Raw genomic sequence first — 21,799 nt, forward strand, 5'->3', positions numbered from 1 at the left:
TTGTTTTGCACACACTCAATAAGCGATGCGTACTGAGAAATAGCACTCGTACTCGCTGATCAGGTACAGCCGCACGACAACAGGTTACTTGTACAAAAGGCGCTCCGTAGATCGTTTCCTGTACTTTTAAGGCCTCGGTGACGATTCAAGGAGTTGTGAAATTAATTGAAACGCGGCAACGATCGACCAATCAACATCTGGCGTGCAAGGATGATATACGAAAGTAAGTCAGTGATACTTGCGTGAGAAGTGCTGACTCGCAGTTCAAAGCACTCGCTCGGATGTTCGGCGATCATTCTCATACTGTCGCAATCGGTCTTGTATACGTCGCCTGTATGAATGCACGAATGCAGTCGTACAGGCGCTACACACATACTTACATGCCGAGAATATATGAACATGGGACATTACAACTGCTTTTTGGAAGTCCGAGGTTTTGACTTCTCTTGTGCGTTTAAGCTCTATCAGAAGATCTCCTGCAACTGTTCTGCGTATTTTAATTACGCTATTCCTAGTGTGTTAAGTGATGGAGCCGCTTTCATTTTTGACAAGATGACTGCATAGCTCTTTCCTACTGCAGCCTTGATGATTAAAGCATCCTGTCTGGGAGGTCTTGCCCGCTTCGTTTCATCCTTGCTGGTCCTATTCTGGTTTGTAACGCCAGGGAAACTTTTATCCTCTTTGCTTGACTTCTTCTCCTTTTTTTTTTTTTTTTTTGACTTTCTTGTGACGACCTTTTGCCACACTGCCTTTTAAGGTTGATTATACGCTCCTTTATTTCCTACATTTCTATCCTGTGGGGTAGTTGGAACTTCCTCTGTTGTACCCGCCTTCCGAGATCTGAGACTCGGGGTTGTCTTGGTTTCTCTCCCCGGAGTTCTCGGGCGCTGGCATTACTGTAAGTTATCTTCTACTATGCAGAGCAGTATTTCAAAAAATAATTGACCATATAAATAAAATTTGCCAAAATGGCCTGGATTCTCAGAACAATAGATAATTATAAAAAATATGTTTTATCAAATTGTTCTTCTACGGGTGTCCAAGAAGAGTGAATTTTTAACCAACTACTGGATTTTCACATTGTTGAAAACAAAAGTGTCGATATAATGCACGATATTTTTGAAGGTATTGTACATTATACGCTTTCTAAGATAATTACTCGTTTTATTTATAAAGACACAGTAATCTCTTTAGAATTACTTAATAAAAGAATTGAAGATTTCAGTTTTGGAGACGTTGAGGTGAATAAGCCTCGTCTCATTTCTAAAGAGACGCAAAAAGCAAATGCAACTGATATTGTAAAAACTAAAATCAAAATAAAGGAATCATCTGCTGAAATGCTCTGCTTGTGTAGATATTTAGGTGTGATGATTGGCGATCTCATTTCTGGACACGCATATTGGAATTTATATCTTATTTTAAGGGAGATAATCGAAATCGTTACAGCTCTAAGATTTAAGATATTTGTCAACTAAGAGTCCTTGTTAAAAAACACAACGAAATGTATATCAAATTATTTGGATTATTAAAACCAAAAATACATTTCATAAAGCATTATCCAGAAGTGATGTTAGACTTTGGTCCAATCATACACTTCTGGAGTATGCCGTATGAAAGGAAGAATAGGATTCTAAAAGAAGCAGCTATCAGTACGAAATCACATAAAAACGCTCCATTGACTATAAGTATTCGGAATCAAATGCGGCAATGCTATTTGAAATTGAAGTGCGACACTTTTTCAGATGTATCAATTCTAGGAAGAATTTTAAACCAAAATGATACCGAAATCACAAGTTTTTTCCCGAATATCAAGGCAGTAAAGTCATACAAATTCGTAGAGATTTCGGGGAAAAAATACTCCTGTAACTTAATTATATTTACCGAAATATATGATGATGGTATTGATTTTGGTAAAATAATAAAAATACTAGCAGGGTCACCTCACTCCTAACGTCGCTCGGTTGATTAGGTATATATATATATATATATATATATATATATATATATATATATATATATATATATATATATATATATATATTTATAGCTCTAAAGAAAATTAATAAAAGTAATAAAAGTAAGTAGATTATAATAATAATTACAAAAAATTAAAAGGTTACGCTATTAAAAATTTCAGTGAATTTTCAATAAAAAAATTGGATGCCGTGTTCGATGCCGATTACGATGAATCAGCAATTATGGTGGATGATTTAGGTAGCACCCCAGTGGAAATGAAAAATATGCCAATCTGTGCCAAAACTGTGCCAGAGCTGTGCCAAAACTGTGCCAAACTGTACCAAAACGTGTACATTTTGGACATTTAACACACTTATAGCACAGTTTGGCACAGTTTTAGCACAGCTGTGGCACAGTTTTGGCCCAGTTTGGTATGATCAGTTTGACATAATTAGTTTTACTACTATTATTTACTCAATTTTCGTGCATTATCGCACGGTTTGGCAAGACATAGGTACAGTTTGGCAAAGTTTAGCATGATTACGGCACAGTTTGGCACAGTTTGGTACAAAACACATTTAAGTATTCGATATAAAATTTAGTTTAAATAAAATTATTGGAAAATAAAAATTTTAGAGCTCACAACCACAGTTTTGGTGTTATCATCCAGATGGTAACACCTATTTTATGTGAATTTTATGAATTTTAATAATTCTAAACAACTTCCCTAGTAAAAAAAAAAAAAAAATTCTGTGCCAAACTGTGCCAACATTGTGCCAAACTGTGCCAATATTGTGCCAAAGTGTGCCAAAGGCGTGTATTCTTAAAAAAGTTCTTAAAAAGGAAAATGTGTAGGAATGCGAAGATAGCTGTTTTGATTGGGAACAAACTAGTGAACGTAGAAGACAGCAATTATAAAATGAAGAAAACTGCTTTGAACTATGAAAAAACTGTTGTCTTCACTTACTAATAGTTTGATCTGTTGTGTTAATTTTTTATTTATTTTGTAAATTGTAAAATTTTACACCTGAAAAAAAAAGAAATCCAACCGAAGAATCTAGCAAACTAAATAAAACTGCAGACAACAGAAGATTACTGTTATCTTTGTCTCAATTCCGACATTTTTCTGCTATCATCTGCAGTTCATAACGTTTTTTTCAATTGTTTTCATTTTTCTTTTTCGTTAGGGATTGAAGATATCGTTATCATTTAATATAAAAGTAAATATCGTATTATGTATTACATTTTAGTACAGAATATAAATGTTATGATTGTTATAATCTAAAAATTTACATTATTTTATAAGTGTAAATAAAAAAAATGTTTAATTAGTATTATTTTTTTGTTAGATTTTCTTAATATAACTAATACAGTTATCAAATAATTACAAAGAGTTTAAAAACATTTTTTAGTATTCAAAATTCATTTCTATTTTATTCTATAATTTTAAAGACGGCCGTATGTACTAGTTGCTATAACTACTTTTATAGAATGTTAGCTGTATTGAATATATTCATTTATACTCGACAGTAATTAATTCTTATGAAACCTTTCCAAAGTCGTGCTTTTGGTTAGAATTTATCAATTTGGCAATCTTATTGGAGCATTTCAAAAACGTTCCACATGAATTAACAACCATCAAATGTACATCTAATATTTAACAGTATATTAAATAATGACACGTCAAATAATTAAGGGGATGTCGGCGCAAGAGCTTCGCAAATCCACTACGGAGTATTTTGTATTTTCAAACTTCTAGAAAAACAGAAAGTCCGATCGAATTTTTCTTTCGGTAGAACAATTCATTTAACTTAACACTACGGCGCTACAGACTCAGTTTTTTATTTGCAAGCTTTGTTTAAAAAGTTTTATGTAAAATTAGATTTGAAGGTTGGCGCTGCAATCGCATGAGTACGATGAAGAACGCGTTAAGTTCGTATTTCCAAGATTTTGGAAAAACAAAAAGTTTGATCGAAATTTTCTTTCGGTAGAACGATTCATTAAACTTAAGGTAGTTCACTTAAAAGAATTAATATTCTTACAGATTGTTGCAATTTTGTAAATATATCCTATTAAGTGCCCTCTATAACGTGGTAAAATTTTTTAACCCCCAAAGAGTATGATTTTTTAAGATATCGGGTCTTGAAGTTGTGTATTTTAACATGGGAAGCATAGGCTAAGTCTAAATTTAGTGTACATTTTGTTTAATCACGAAGAAAATAAATCTAGTAAAGAAATACAAATTTAATAGGGCAAGCGGTGCTTTTTGAAGAGTTACAGCAATCGAAAGTTTCAATTCTATGCTATCAGTATATCTATATATGCGCGTAGTGTTTCTCACTTTTCTAAGTTTTGAGGATATTTGATGCTCTAAACACTTTCTATCAATATTTTGATATACAAAACTAAAAATTCTAGAGTTTTCACACTTGATAACACTGCATAATATTTAAAAAAATTAATTTTCTAATTCAATCTCGAATTGAGCACCACTGAGCCAAGTGAACTACCTTAACACTACGGCGCTACAAACTCGGTTTTTCATTAGCAAACTTTATTCAAAAAGTTTTATGTAATAGAAAAACAGTGTTTTTTGGGACGACATCCCCTTAAATATCATCACAATTAATTTGTTAATCGCGAGCGAAGCGAGCGTTTTTTTGCTAGTAACTTATTAAATTCGATTAAGAAAAAAATAATACATTCTAATTGGATATCTTAATCGGAAATTCTCCTACATAAAATAATGTACCCTATTAAATCTTAATAAAATAAATTTCAGAAAAAAAAAACTACAGGACTTAGATATTGGATGTAATCGGTTTTAATACATCATATCGGTTTTAATAGGTTATAATTCGTTTATTCGCTTTTAATCGGAATACTTCCGATTAAGAATCACAATTATAACCAAATAATGTATAACAATCTTTGCCTCGTATATCTGTTTAAATCAGTTTAAATTTGAATAAATCAATACAAATTAGATTTAATTGAAAATATTTTATTTTGTTAAATGAATTTTATTCTGAATACATTGGCTAGCAGGAAGGAATCTGCTAAAATCGGTTATAATCGAAACCTTACAATTAACGGAATGAAAAGAATTCATTACTTCATAAGCTCATTAGAGTGCGGAAAAAGGATATTTTGCACACGCAAATCCATATGCAAAAACAAACTTTTTGCACGACATTTGGAGTGCAACGAGTAATCAAAATACTTTGGAACCATATTTACTAACGTTAAATAATCGGTTTTAACTATGAAAATAAATAGCAAACAATTGGTTGTTTATAAACTTTTACAATCTTATGAATTAAGTTGCAAAATACTTTATGGACTAGATTTATATTGTCTCTTTAATCAACAATATTTCTTACAAATTATATCAACTGCAACCAACTGCTTGCTTGCGTTTGCGATCTTACAAATTAAAATAAATACTTTAGAATTTTATGGACTAGTTCATAGTCTCTTGCTCTATATTATTTAACTCGTACAAAAAAAGTCTGCAGAGAAATCTGCATAGATCTTTGCAGCGATCTCAGCAGGGAATTTGGATTCTCTACAGACATTTTTTAATGCTGCAGTAAAATGTGCAGAGATTCCTGTAAAGATCTTTGCAGATTTTTGTGCATATAGATAAATCTCTGTAGAGAATCCAAATTCCCTGCTAAGATCTCTGCAAAGATCTCTGCAGATTTCTGTGCAGACTTTTTTTGTAGAAAATTATGTCATGCAGAACACATTTAAAACGTGAAATAATTGTTCTTACTACGAAAAGAATAAATATTTAAATATTGCAAGAGACAGCTTTTCTGCTCTTACAATGTTACAAATGAAACGAAATACTTTAGAACTTTATTGATTAGTTAACAGTCTTTTGATAAACATTATCCTATAAATTATAAAATGCAGAACACATTTAGAACGTTTTTTCTATACTTAATACGCCATGTGCAAATCTGTAGTTTGCACATGATTATTCACCAATACCATTATCAAGCACAGAAGATACAGGACTTAATGTCCGTAAATAATCTAAATACTTTCCATCCTCTGTAAAGTCATCGGAATTTATAAATAACGGATCAGCCGCTTGATCTTCTTGGTTAGATATCTCATTTTCAATTTCTTCATGTGTCGTACAGTCATCATCTTTAATATCTTGTTCTTGCTCATTAATTTTCTTTTCATAACTGGCAAATACTTGATCGTAGTCATTTGGTGAATTATTGTCATCATATTTCTCATTATTTCTCCCAGTACTTTCTTCATCATCACTATCTGAACCTTCTTTTTCAGCATCAATAATATCATTTTCATTTTAAATATTGTTTTTACTGTTAGTCGTACTGTCGTTATTATCGTCATCATTTTCTTCTTCGTTTCTCTCATCACTTTCTTCAGAATTTTGATTGCTATTCGAACCTTCTTTATCAGAATCAATTGTTTCTTTTTCTTTTTGAATCTTCTTTTTACTGATAATCGTTATTTTCATTGGTTTGCGCAGCTTCTTTGTCGAAGGTGTCTATAAGATCTGCAATTTTTCTACCTGCATAATAACTGTATCTCGTCATATCAACAACTAAATTTTTAGCATCTTCCGTTGTTACGGGAGTATACTCAATTTTCATTCAGTATTTATAAAATGCTAAAAAATAATTGTTATGTAAATAAATCATAAAATGCTGTTGAATTTAATAATTAGTTTTGTATAATAACTTCACAGACAGCTAATTTTACGGGGTCTAATGTACCACATTGTTCTTTTCCGACTCCATTTCTTCTGCTTTTGAAGCCTGTTTTAGTACTTGATAGTAGTTCATTGTAAAAACTAACGTCGTAATGTTGGCTGCTGCTTGTAATGGTGTCTTTGATTTGTTTTTGAATCCAGTGTTCTTATTTTCTGATACCCACATATCATGACGTATATGATTCTGTAAACAAAAACAATAAGTACATGAATTAAACAGGTACTTTAACGAAACTGATAAGGCCACCGTAAACCCAACATTAATAAAAATTAGGGTTAAATAATGTACATATATACAGCTTTATCACATTGTCAGTTGTTCGTAAAATACCAAAAGCAGGGAAATTACATCCAAGCGGTACTTGTTTTTGGAAATCTGCAAGTCTTTCATACATTTCTGGAAAAAAAAGAATTATTATTATTATTAGTACTAATTCAATTATATATATGTACGTAAAAAAAATATATACATATATACACACCATACCATGCATTTCTCTGGTCTTTTCGATCATGGAAGCTTGAAACTCCTGATTAAGTTTCAGTAGAGCATTGTATTCAATCTCTTTGTGTTGATATTTTTTTTTGTACAAATCCTTTACTTCTTTATAGAATCATTTTGTGCTCTAGCATCTGCTAACTGTACTTCATAACTATTGATTTTTTTTTAAGGATTCTATTTCTCTCTTTATTTTCTGTCTTTCGTCTTTGCACGTTGATAATGGATGCACTGATTCAACATTTGTTACCTAAAAACAGGAAATTTTTTGTATTATTTTGAACTGTAAATCTGAATATAAAAAAAGTTTACTTTTGCAAAATTTGTTGCTGTATCATACTTTTACTCGTTTCGATGGAGTATCATCGTTTGGCATATATGAAACATTTCTCTTCAACAGCGGGGCAGTATTTTCTTTTACTGCTTTATTCTGTAAAAATAATTAAAAAAAATTGTCGTTTTTTTTAATACAATTTGTAGTATTTGTAGTATATGATTTTCTATACCTTATTACATTTTGTATATCAGCCAGTGGTACTTTTGCGGGAATCCATTATAAAATATTATTATTGAAGAATATTTTTTATTTTATATAGATTTATGCATATATGCATTAACTAATAGGTTCATAACTATACCGCAGTAGTCGTTTCAGTTTTTTTAAGCAGTTGTTTTTTTTGGAGGTAGCTGCTATAAAAATACAATTGAAAATTATTATTCAAGATACATTCATAAGAAAGTTAGAGTTAACACGTGTACACAAGTCTTTCTTTTGATCTAATTAATAAATATACATATGCATAAACGTAAAATTCTAAGTATTGTGTACGTGTCAACTTAGAATCCCAGACAAAGACTCGCAACGATCAGTAATTCACACCCATCCTGATATGTCTTCCCCGAGTATCAAAATCTTCAACATAAATACATTGTTTTTATGTTAATAATAAATATATGCATTCATAAATGTAAAATGAAATAAATTGATGTTTAAGATCTTAAAATTCGAGGAAGACTTATAACAGGATGTAAATTAATGAGTCTTTGGCTGGAATTCGTGGTCGACCCTCACCCTATAACTCCAACTCATGCGCACACTGAACCTCAAACTCTATTATTAACCTTTCATGCGCATGTAAGATAGTTTCAAAAACATTTATGCATGCAAAAGTTAATTGTAAATTCATTGGAAACATGGACAAGCTTTTTACAGGCGTATAGTGTGGATTTTTATCTCAGAGTATCTTACATACACATTGGTTAGAGTTTGAGGTTTAGTGTAAGTGAGAATATACGACAAAGTAAATTACATATCTGCGTGATATAAAAAATATAAACTGTGCTTATAAATACTTAATGGAGTTTTGAAAAATAATGCATGCATATATTACAAGCATGCATGTATACACTACAGTGTACAGTTTATTTTATTGAGAAAAAGCTCTGAAAGGAACTAAAATAATGTGTGTGACATATAGAAAGGCAGAAAGAGAGGTGCTTAACGCTAATTTCCAGCAAAATGAACAGGGAGCTGAACTAAACTGTAAGGCTATAATCACATATTAGACTCTACGATAAGTATATTCTATTTAAAGAAGAGCTGAATACGCGCCCTAGAATATCATAATTTATCAAAAAACAGCATGATTGCTATCGCAACAGCAAATATTTAATACTTTGCATATAGTTACACTGTGTGTGAACAAGAAAAACGTAAGTATGTCAAAAAAAAAGATTAATATATATGTATATAATATATATCTTACACTTGTAGATGATTTGGTGTTCAACTGAGTTCATTACTGCTTGACTATATGTTGTACCGACCTTTTTGACTCATGACCTGTGATATAAAAAAATTGCACGTTAAAAACATTAATTACAAAAAAATCAAGCTACAAAAAACTTTATAAATTGCAACGGTCAAGTAAGACCATGCCTGAAGAGTGGGGAGCCCAAGCAGCTGGCTACAAACTTGATCTACTACCGCAGGCGCTAACTCGCATGCTACGGCACTGGAGGCTCGCACTCTCTCTCTCTCTCTCTCTCTAGTAGCGCGTGCGCGTCCCCACAGCGACGTGCTGAGTACGCGTGTAAATGTAAATGCGTTCGCGCGCATCATGCGGTCTCTCTCTAGCATCGCGTCTCTCCAGCTCGCTAGCGGCACGAGTGCTCCAGCGCGAGCAGTACGACTCCATTCCTCTAAGCAGCAGCATCACTCTACACAATTCTAATGCGAAGACGCCACGTGTGCGAGTGATCCAGAGGAAGCCATTGTCCATGTATGCTTGCAGAACCACTAGCAGTCCTGCAGGACATTTTACTTTGTACAATTCATTTTAATTAAATTTTTACTAATAGTGTGCACCCGGGGATATTCAATACGAACTGATCCGGGGAGTTTACATCCAGTCCTGGAAAAAACTCTGCACTTAATATTAACATACTAATTCTGCATTCGACGAGTTATAAAAAGACAGACGTGCGCTGTCCGGCTGGGCCGGCTATGTCGACCCCCAGTCGGTTTTCCCATGAACGCAAACGTAATCTAGTTTTCTTACTAACTACGGCATATTAACACCTCGTGCGTATCAGAGTAATAACCACGAGATCAACGTGTTCATTCATTTTTTTTTTCAATCTTTGTTTAACACGTTTCCTATAGCATTCACGTAACCAAATTATATATTTATAACACCGTTTCATATTACAATATTTTCGTTTTCTAATTACAATAGACGTTAGCTTGTTTGATCTAGAAGACCTGTTTGAAAGCCAGGCTCCTGCCTGTGTTATAGGCAAGGTCAAACAAGCCCTTTTATTTTAATTCTTAAAATTCATATTTTAAGTATAATATTCAAATTTCACGCGCAATTCATCAATCCTGTTAAGTTCGTTCAATCGCAAATCAACATAACATAATTATTGTTCTTCTCTAATACATGACTGTTTATCGTACATTTAACCTCATTTCATATATTAATAATTATTATAGCTATTCACTTAGACATATAATTCAACTTAGCTTCAATCAACAATCAAATAGTTTCCTGATCTACAATATGATATCTTTTCTCTTATTTAGACGTAAATAATAAATACAACTACGGTTATTACTTCTGCTGTATCGTCGAGTATATTGTTGATATTGACATATTGATTTGTACTGCTTTGGTTCGATACTAATTCTCATAGTTGCGTGAGAATAATAATAAAACGATTAAAGGCTTCATGCCACACATTTATAATAAACGTAAAATATCTTGTGTATTGTATTCTACCTAATCCTGCTACGACCGCTCAGTACCTTATGGACCCAAAATTTATTATTCAACATTAAACTGTTATTAATTAATTTTTTTTACTAATTCAAAGTTTGCAGACAATCATTTAATTATTGTGTATTTATTTATTTTATAAAAAGACACTCTTACAGTAAATTCTAGCTTGCTGTTACTTTTCGTCAATATTATTTTAGTGCAAAAGCAAACAATTGAATAAACTACTATATAAAAGAAATACGTGAAAATATCTCACTGAAACATACCAATTCTATTTTAACAAGTCACGGGTATACACTGGCTAACTTCTGATGTTATGAAAACCAATTATGAAGAATTTTATGCAACAAATGGAATTAAAATGATTCATTATATAATACAAGCTCTTTAACGAATAAACAACGTGAAATTTTCGATGCAGTAATAAATAGTGTCATTAATAAAGCTAATCAAGTAAAGTGTTTCTTTATTGATGTACCTGAAGGTAGTGGAAAAAGCTACATACTAATGACAATTATCACTCATTCAAATAAAAAAAATTAAGTGTTTCACCTATAGCACGGACTGGTATAGCAGCAAATTTATTAATAAATGAAAGAACTTCACTTGTAATTTTTAAATTACTATTGAATATAAATAAAGATTCAACGTGCAAAATTACTTCCAGTTCAATATTATGAAAAAATCTTGGAAATGTAGAAATCATAATTTGGGATGAAATAACAATGACATCAAAACATGCTTTTCAGGCAGTGGATAAATTATTCAAAGACTTATGTAATAATGACATTGAATTTGGTGGCAAATTAATGATTGTATCTGGTGACCTCTAACAAATACTACCTGTTGTCAAACATGGAAAGAGTGGAAAATTGTGTGAAAAATAGTCATTTATGGAGTAACTCCCATATAATGACTTTAAAAGATAAAATAAGAGTTAGTTACTGTGACAAATAGTTTAAACAATGGCTATTAAAAATTGAAGATGGAAAATATTCCAACAAATTTGAAATGGACAATGATATAACTTTACTTTTAACAGAATTATTATCAACCAGTGATATAATTATGGAAATTTATGGAGATTGCTTTAACAATTATAATGCCAATAAACTTAGCAAAAGAGTAACTTTAGCGCCAAAAAACGATGATGTACTAAAAATTAATCATTACATTTTAAATAAGATGCAAGGCGATGTAAGAGAGTATCTAAGTGTAGATTCATGCAAAGATGATAACAAAAAGATGTTGCCAATAGAATTTTTAAATTGACTCACGCCAAATGGCTTGTCGCCGCATAAGTTACCCTGCTAAATATGATCAATTAGATCCTATTAATGACGATTCCATTTTGATCGTTTCTAATCAATTTTAATTGAGATAATCGAGCAGTACGATTACTAGTTAATTGGTATTAATCGGCTTTAATTGGAAGTCGGTCCGAATACGTAAAACCCAGATTTCTTTTAATTGAAAAAATCGGTCTTAACCATTGATTTTTTTTGTAATTTGAACCCTATACGGTAATAATGGTTGTAATCGGAATCGGGCCTAATCATCATTCAAACAATACTGTACGATCGGGATTAATCGGTTTTTATAGTGGTGCAAATGTAATCGTGTTTTAATAAGGGATTAGAATTAAGTTTGGTAATAATAGGTTGTAATCGTAATCGGTCCCAATCAGTATTTAAACAATACTGTGAGATCGTGATTAATCGGTTCTTATAGTGGTGCAAATGTTATCGTGTTTTGACGGATTAGCGTTTGTGTCTATGATAATCGGTTGTAATCGGAATTGGTTCAAAAATGTTAGAGCCCCAAATTTTCAAGGCCCAAAATTATAAGGCCCAACAATTTTAAGACCCAGAATTATATCCGCCTCATAGATGATGTCCAGGTGTCAGGGTAACTACTAGATGTTATGTTCTTGAGAAAATATGTGAATGGCTTCACGGCATACATGAGCTACATGAAGCACTTTAATATAATAGTAGATTTTATATTAATAACGAAATCTACTTTCTTGTAAGTCACGTAGTGAATCTTTTTTTTCTATTGGAAATATTATGCATATAAAGTTGTTGTGCATGATGAACCTTACGCAGTCTTTAATGTAAAATTATTACCTAAAATAGGACCGTGTTTATTGACACAAATTAAAGGAAACACCTATGTAACATCAAAATATGATATTTAATAATAAAATACTTACAAATCCTTACTCATGCACAAATTTATTTATTTATTTTTCAAACTACTGTAACAGTGTAATCTTTTCTTAAAAAATACCTGAAAAATATACATGTATAGTATATTAATAATTATTGATATTAGTGTATTACACTAGTGCAAATAAGTCTCGTGAAAACGAGCCGATGAGAGAAGAGCATCTCGTATACACGGTACTAACACAGCTCTACTGATGAGCGTCTGAGACGCCTATTATCGAGATGCTGCGCCTTCTCGCTGTGGGGCTCCGAGCGCTCAACGCGTCATTGAACTGCCGCGGCACCGAATTAGAAGTATAGCGACTCGAATCTGGGCTTGTTTGATTTCAACATATTTTTGAAGTCTTACAGTACCATTGTGGAGTCCTCACATTTTAATTTTCGAGTTTGTACACTTCAACTATAAATGGAGGTGTGGGATTCCAAAAAAATCGAAGTCCCGCATTACCATTTTCTTTCAGTGTTGTAACTCATTACATTTTCTCTAAAGAACTTCTTATTTTTAGCTACAAATTCGTGTAGCATTTCAACCGCTTTATTTAATTCTGACATATGAATATTATCTTTTACTAAAATATACAAACTTTCTACATGGATATCCATCCTGGGACTTGGGTTGATGATGCTCACATAACCAATAATATTCAAAAAGATTCTGTTAATCTTTGCGAACGATAAAATTTATCACTAAATATCAACAGTCTTTTTGAATAATTATTTCGAAATAGCAAATGCGAACAATTCAGCATTAGAACCATTATAATAAAAAAATTATAATAATAATAATAATATTCAAAAAGTTTATTCAATTATAGCAAATATAAATTCAAAACAGAATATTTTAAAGTAATAAAAAGTTACACGATTTTCATCTAAAAATCATGTACTAATCAAATTCGAAAAAAATTGGGTTTTTAAAATAAGAGGTCACATGCATTTCACCTAAAAATCATCTGCTAATCAAATACGGAATTGGCACGCTTTTCCCTTGAAAATCACCTGGAAATCATCTGATTTTCACTGAAGCCTTTTCAGTAAGGTCAACAAATATGAACAAAAAAAAAAAAAAATAGTTTTATTATCATCTAAGTTACGCCAAATAATTGTTCGTTGGCTCTGGCCGTGGCTCTGGCGAGGCAAGCTCAACAACTGCACATACATTGTGTGCATCTATCCGGCAGCCGACTGGTGAAAGGTTCAAGGAGCCACCTGCCGTGTGTGTTTCGACGTTTAGAGCGGTCTTCCGGTTTTTACTTATCATAAAATGTCTTGCTCGGTTTGACTTTTTCGCAACAACGACTGGATGCAACAGTGTTTGTTTGCACATCAAAAGTGCTGCAACGATGCCTGCGTATGACGTGGGTTTTTAAGCATTCTTCGCTCACGGCGATTTCGCTCGCGGTTTTTTGTTAATACCTAGAACAACAAGTATAAAAAGTGTTGCGAACATATGGTGTATGTGTGTCAGTTTTTACGTAGTGCTGTCAAAAAGGACAATATGTATTAACAGCAGCCATTAGTTCTCACTTGGTTATGTTATGCTTTTTAAAGTACTCTTGCTGTTTCTATATTACTGTGCTGACCTAGATACAGGCGGATAAAGATGCTGATACTTTCTTCTTAGATGCAGTGCGCAGAAGAATTAACTTCTTCCCGGAATCTACAACAGTCTGCAGTTATCATATATTCTTTTGTCTGCAGTAAGATAAAATGTGTAACAATGCAATTGTGTGATCTATTTTTATATGTAGAGGTGGAATATGTATGTATACCCTGGACACACTACCTAACTAGTGTAGGCTAGCGTTTTTGGTTATACTACCAGAGGACGACCTTTTTTCTAAATTTAGACTGTCTGCGCTATTGAAAAACCTCTGATGAGAATCAGATGAGAATCAAATGTGATTTTGGCGTGATTTTCAGACGAGAGTTAAGTAAGTCTCATTTTGATTCTCACTTAATTTTCATCTGATTCTCATCTGACGATAGCCAAATGTTATTTTGTTATATTTTAATTATTATTCGTTTTTTACTAACCTTACAAGTCCTCACAAATTCCTTACAAATCTAAATCAAGATTTGACAAAATAACATTCGACTTCGGTAAGATGAGAATCAAATAAGAATCAGACGAGAATTAGATGAGAATATGAAAATCAAGTGAGAATCAAAAGAGACTCACTTGACTCTCATCTAAAAATCACGCCAAAATCACTTTTGATTCTCATCTGATTCTCATATAAGGTTTTTCAATAGGGTGAAACTTGGCTATTTACTTTAACTAGATGGAGACGACACTAAACCTGAATTTACACTGTCTGGGCAGTGTGGATTGGCCTTGCTCGCTACTTCAACTTACAGCAGACGACTTTGCAGATGTATTTATACTTTTTAGCAGTGCTGGTTAGAGTTTCTGGCTACTTTAACTATCCAGAAATAATCCTGGAGATTGGTTTGGACTTTCTGGTGGCGTTGATTGGTGTTTCTATCTACTTTAACCACCCAGAGTCCACCGAGAGTGTACGCATAATTTTCTTTTGTAATAAGAAAGGCGTATAGTCGAAACCCGTATGTATATGCGAAATTGACACAATAAAGAGTAAATCAGTAAATATCCATCTGGAAGTAAATGATATTTCTTATTTTTTTATTAAAAATAAATTAGATTATCGTTCATCGGTTTTGTGTTATACATTTTTAAAGTCATTCCCATAACATTGTAGAAATTAACCAATCTCAAGCTTGTTATCGCTTCACTGATAACTAAAATCCTGGGTTCAATACGCTTGTCTTTATTTTACCCGCATCAGCCGCTAATCTTAGCTGGCTCACAGTAGCCAAGTTTTTAATAGGATTTAAGTTTTTTTCTTTAGTTATTACGGTTTGTTAAAACAGGTTTTTTAGTTATCGATTTTTTTTTCAGGAAATAATTAGTGGAATATCTCAATATTTGTACAGAAAGTAGTTCTTATCATACTCAATCAGCCTATTTTCTTTTAAGAAGTTTTACAGCTTAGTTTTCGATTTACAGCGGTTTCCAAAAATTAACGCGATAAAAAAATGATGTTACGTTATTTGGTAGAAGGGCCATGATGAAGGGGGGAAGTATCGCCGAGATCGACCACAAAGTCATAATCTTGACTCCTGGACATTATCTGCAGGGAATCATGAGATTTTTCAGTACGAATTAGACTCTACTACAAGAAAATAATAATTGGGAAATACTGAAAGAGTATAGTTACATATCTCAACATTTCTTTGCAAACAATTATTGATTAAATTAATAAATATGTAAATATATTCATACCAAATCGGCTATATTTGCTACTTGAATGATATCATGTACAACTTCTGCTCTTGTACTGCCATTTCTTTTGTCGAACTGCAATAATAAAAAAAATATTCTAATAAATAAATTATAACGATGCATAAAAAAAATCATTTAAAATTAAACCAGTGTCACTAAGTATAAAAGTATCATTTTACTAAAAAGTCAGTGATAAAAATAGCTATAATAAAGGTATTACAACTGTTAATTCGCTACCGAATGATTTATAAGTACTAGATATTAACAAAGTCTCGGCAAAAAGTAAAATCTAACAAATTAAAAACCATCAATAATTTAAATGATTTTTCTGGTGCACGGAATTAACTTGTTAGTATTGAAGCATAGACTGACTAATTTTATTATTTTAATAAAGCGTGAGAATCTTGTTCAATCAAAAGGTCTTGTAAACATTATCTGCATAGTTGAGTTGATTCAAACACATAGCCTCATTAAAGCATATGTTCAAGTCCAACAGAATTTTTCGAAACTGCTATTTAGGTGTAAACTGCTCCAAAAAAAATATAACCAAGCACTGAGAAAAATGATCCTTTTAAATCGAAAATATTGCTGAAAGAAATATGTTATATTCAATATCTCGATATTTATTTATCTAATGGCACAAATTCACCATAAAAATACTACACCATAAGAGTAAATGAGATTACTTAAAACAGAGGAATCAGTGTAAGAAATAAGGAATGATATTACTTTAAGTAGTATTCTCATTTGGAAGCATATTCAATTCCAATATTAAAAAGCAATAAGCCATTATTAGCTACTTTGTATTATTTGCTCGAATTCAATATGCAGTTTTATAGCTATATGGCTTCTTGCAGGCTGTGCGAAGCTTGACCCGTAGCGTAGTTTGCCACACGTGCTCGTCCTCAAACACGTGAGCCCGCAAAGGCGTCGTAGGGTTTATGCTACGCAGCTTGATCGAAGCCCCTCCCCCACATACGAAAAATAATACAAAACAAAAATCGTTATCGCTATTTGAACTTTCGCAGACATATCACTGTATAGATGTACTGCGCATGCGCGTCAGACAGTGTTTGTAGATTACATCGATAACGTCATGTAAAGCTATGATACAAAATGTAAAGCTATAATACAAAATGTAAAGCTATGATACAAAATGTAAAGCTATGATACAAACTGTGTTTACACTCTGTATGTACAAAGTACCTACATATATTGTCATTTTTTCAGTTTTTTTAATCATTAGTTTCAATTTGGTTAAAATTATTAGTATCATTTAGCATTTAGTTGAATTTGAGGTTAGCTTTTTTACTTTATTGAAATAAATTTTCCTTCAGTTGCCTTTGTATTTTGATTTACTTTATTCTTAGATTCAGTTTTTTTATTTTAGTGTATATTTTGTAAATATACGTATTTATATGAACAAAGTTTTTGAAGTTGTGAAAATTATAGATTCTGAGAGTGATTTAAGCGATGAAACAAATAAAATTGTTTCTAAAGAAATAAGAAAAGCAGCTCAAAAAATATCTCTAGATTTGCTACCTGATAAATCTAAGAGATTATATTCCATTGCATATAATGGATTCAAGAAGTGGCGTAGAGACCACAAAACTAATTCCTTCTGCGAAGATGTGATAATAGCTTACTTCGCTGTGCTTTCCAAAAGATATACATGTACAAGCCTTTGGTCAACATACTCTATGTTGAAAACCACCATCAATGCATATGATAACATTGATATGAGTAAATACATAAAGCTAACAAATTATTTTAAAAAACAGAGCAGAGGGTATATACCAAAAAAGTCAGCTGTGTTTGAGAAAGAACAGATATCAAAGTTTCTGAGCCAAGCACAAGATAGTAAATATTTATGTGAAAAGGTAAGAGAAATTAGTGTACTTAGATCTTAGTTAATTTATGTGATATGATCTTTTTTGATAACATTTTATAGGTAGTACTCATCTTTGGCATAGCTGATGCTCTCTGAAGAGAAGAATTTGTGGAGTTGACGATGGAGAATGTATTAAAATTTGAAGATGCTCTTTTAGTCAAGATTATCAAGACCAAGAATTCTGTTCCAAGATCATTCACAATTACCGGTGCACTATATGATATTTGCATGAAGTATATTTTTTCTCGACCAGCTAATTGTGAGATTGACAGATTCTTTTTTAAATACTCCAAAGGATTCTGTACGAACCAAGTGATCGGTATCAACAAAATTGGCAGCATGCCTAAAGATATTGCTTCCTATTTGAATTTACCTAATGCCAATCTTCTGCAACTTTACTCGTTGATGCCGGTGCAGATCTGCTTACGCTGCAGAGGCATGGTGGCTGGAAGTCTGGAAATGTAGCTTACGGATACATCACTAATTTAATGAAAAATAAAAAAAGGATGTTCCAACAGATAAGTAGTGGAATTGTGTTATCTAAAAAATTTAAGTCTACTAAAGTTGATCCGGATAAAGAGAACCTACCACCGACCTCTAATATCATGAAAAGGCCTGCTACGAAACCAATTCAAGATTCAACTTCTGGTACTGAAACTCCATCTAAAGTCAGAAGATTGCAAGAGACAGCTCTCAACGAACAAAATCAAGGACACGATGCTAGAACTAATTCTGCTAAGACAGATTAGAATGATCAAGTTGATACCCAAACTAAAATTCATCGAGTCCCATCATCTAAATCAACAAGGAATAAGAGTTTAAAGTCTGATTTGAATAATGAATTAACATGCAATGGAACTGTGCACATACAATTTTGCATACCAAGATCATAAGTTTTGTATCATCCAGATATTTGACTTTACACACCAGACCTACCAGATGAAAATTCCAGTAAAATGCTAATTTTCAATAATTGTATTGTGACTATTGATGGTACTTACAGTTCATTGTATTTAACCAATGTGAAAAGGAGAACAAATCTGTTCAAACAGAATAGAATAATATATTGACTATTAAAGTATTTAAAAAAATTTTTTATAGCACAGTGTGGCTAAAATCCGCTGTTAAGTCATGCCTATCTGTGACTAAAGTAGTCCTTTTTTGCACCTTGTTTATCACACTCGCTACGCTCGTGCGCTAACCTCACAGTGCAAATAAGGACTACTTTAATCATGAATTGACGAGACTTGCGGATTTTAGCAGTCTGTGCTATAAAATTGTATATGATACTCTTGACTCGCTACGCTCGGGTGCTAACTGCGCCGTGTAAAAAAGAACCATTTAAGTCACACGTATCGTAATGTACTATTATTCGTATTTTTATTCTGAATTATTTTATAAATCCTGTTACAATGCCGCTACCCTAAGCGGGTCTTGGGCGTTGTCGTCCAGATCGGACGGGTGGGTGCCTATCACCACTACACAGCGCGTCCTTAGGTTGCGGATAGAGGAACAGCCCCTGAGAAAGAGGTTAGCTGCGAATAAATTGAATAAGCAGCCGCGGACAGCCGATAGGAACAGGCGTGGGTGTGATGAGCCCACACTGTCGAACGCATTCATCTAGAAACACTACGCAAGCACCACAACAACAAAAACACTTCACATTAACTCTTATCTCTCAATCTATCTCTTTCATCACACATTACAAAAATGGGCAAAAATCCTGCTGCCGAGGAGGATGCGGGAGCGATGACAACTGCCCCGAAAGGGGATGTGTAGAATGATTCGTCACCTGGTCTTACGCGATAACGATGCCAGCGAAGGCGCGCTGCCTTGCAGGGGGGGGGCGTTAGGATGCGAGAATGAAACCGTAGTGTGTCTGACGACGAATTGACACTGTCCTCGTCAAAGTCGGAAAGCTCTCATACTTAGTTCTAGAGAGGTATGGGGGTTATCACCTCTAGAACGGTGGACTCACCTGCGATCAGAACAGGATCCGAAGCGCGCGGGTTTAACATAACATCATGGCTCAAAAAAATCAAATCCGAACCAAAAGGGACTTAAGGGTCGGAACTTGGAATGTTCGCAGTCTATACAGAGCAGGTGCGTTTAAAGAACTCGTAAAGGAAGCTGATAGGTACAATCTAGATTTGGTAGCAATACACGAATCGCGGTGGCCAGATGGCGGAGTACTAGCATCGGGTAACTTCACGTACCTGTATGGGGCCGGGAGTGGGGGATCTCTAGGCACCGGATTTCTCGTAAGCAAAAGCATCATACATTCGGTTAAAAGTGTCAAATCCGTCAATGATAGGCTCTCGTACATCATTATCGAAGGGGAATGGTATAGATATGTATTTATTAATGTACACTGTCCTACGGAGGACAAAGAAGAAGAAGCTAAGGATCTCTATTACGAAACTTTAGAGCAGGTAATCGACCAGTTCGCGTCTTACGACACAAGAATAGTATTAGGCGATTTCAATGCTAAAATAGGTAGGGAGGAAATGTTTAGGCCTACTATAGGTAAGGAAAGCCTGCACGAAGCCAGCAATGATAACGGTATTAGGGTCATAAATTTCGCGGCGGCAAAAGATCTTATAATCAAAACTACGTGTTTTAAGCACAAGAACATACACAAGGCAACGTGGACATCGCCGGACGGGGCCACACAGAACCAAATTGATCATTTCCTCATTGAAAAAAGACGTCATACTAATGTTCTTGACGTAAGGGCTTACAGAGGGGCAGATAGCGACTCGGACCACTTCCTAGTAGTAGCCAAATTAAGAGCTAGACTAGTAGCGAATCAAAATAGTAAGCGGGCAAACAAGGTAGAAAGCTTCGATATTGAGAAACTACGAGATAGAACAGAGCGAATTAGGTACCAGATAGAAATTAATAACAGGTTTCAGGCACTTGAAGAAGCAAACACATCGCCGGAGGGGAATGACGAACCGAATAGCTTATGGGGGGACATCGAAAAAACGGTAAAAGAGGCCGCGAACAAAGTACTGGGTAAAAAGAAAAAGCCAAAGAGCAACCCATGGTTTGACGAAGAGTGCGAACTCTGGTTTGAAAGGCGCAAAAAGGCTAAATTAGATAGCTTACAAAATAGAAGCGATAGGATCGTAAAACAGTATTCTAACGTAAGGAAACAGACGAGCGCGATCTACAGAAATAAGAAGCGGGAGTTTCAAAAGAATCTTATTAGGAGAATAGAAACTAACAGTAAGGAAAATAATCCCCGCGAAATGTACAGAGGGATTAACGCCATCAGAAAGGGTTTTAGGAGTAGAGCGCAATTGATGAAGGACGAAAACGGGGACCTCGTAACAAATGACAACGAATTACTGTCGCTGTGGAAAAATTATTTCGATAAATTATTAAACGTGCACGAAAATAGCGAAGAATTAGGGGACGAAATTCACACTGCTGAACCTCACGTGGAGGAACCGAGCTACCAAGAAGTAGAGGCAGCGATTAAAAAACTAAAAAACAACAAAGCCGCGGGAAATGACTCTATACCAGCTGAGTTACTCAAATATGGGGGCGTCAAGCTCACTTTCAAAATCTATAAACTAGTATGTGCAATCTGGAAAAATGAAACAATACCCGAAAATTGGAAAGAATCTATCATTATACCGATTTTTAAAAAGGGGGATAAGACAGACTGCAATAACTATAGGGGTATTTCACTTTTAGCAACGTGCTACAAAGTTCTGTCATACGTAATACAAGCTAGACTCACTCCATTCGCGGAAGATATAGTAGGAGATTATCAGTGCGGATTTCGGCGCAACAGATCGACGAGCGATCAAATGTTTACCATAAGACAGTTGTTAGAGAAAAAGTGGGAATTTTGCGAAACGATA

General features: G+C 33.6%; 1 protein-coding gene and 1 long non-coding RNA gene across 16 annotated transcripts in view; one reads left to right on the forward strand and one right to left on the reverse strand.

Annotated features, from left to right (window-relative positions):
• Positions 1 to 21,799, reverse strand: part of LOC107981239 (zinc metalloproteinase-disintegrin-like batroxstatin-3) — a 584,695-nt gene that overhangs the window by 199,491 nt on the left and 363,405 nt on the right. For 13 of the 15 annotated variants that reach the window (XM_032601572.1, XM_031925266.2, XM_031925262.2 and 10 more), the window contains one exon: positions 16,034 to 16,108. The exons of the other annotated variants lie outside the window; for them this stretch is intronic. In XM_032601572.1, the coding sequence (XP_032457463.1) occupies positions 16,034 to 16,108 (75 nt within the window). The remainder of the gene's footprint in view (positions 1 to 16,033; positions 16,109 to 21,799) is intronic. 15 annotated transcript variants of the gene reach the window in all.
• LOC116416510 overlaps positions 1 to 21,799 on the forward strand; it is a 277,582-nt gene that overhangs the window by 123,496 nt on the left and 132,287 nt on the right. The window lies entirely within an intron of this gene.

The sequence above is a fragment of the Nasonia vitripennis genome (assembly GCF_009193385.2).
Source record: "Nasonia vitripennis strain AsymCx chromosome 2 unlocalized genomic scaffold, Nvit_psr_1.1 chr2_random0008, whole genome shotgun sequence".
Lineage (NCBI taxonomy): Eukaryota > Metazoa > Arthropoda > Insecta > Hymenoptera > Pteromalidae > Nasonia > Nasonia vitripennis.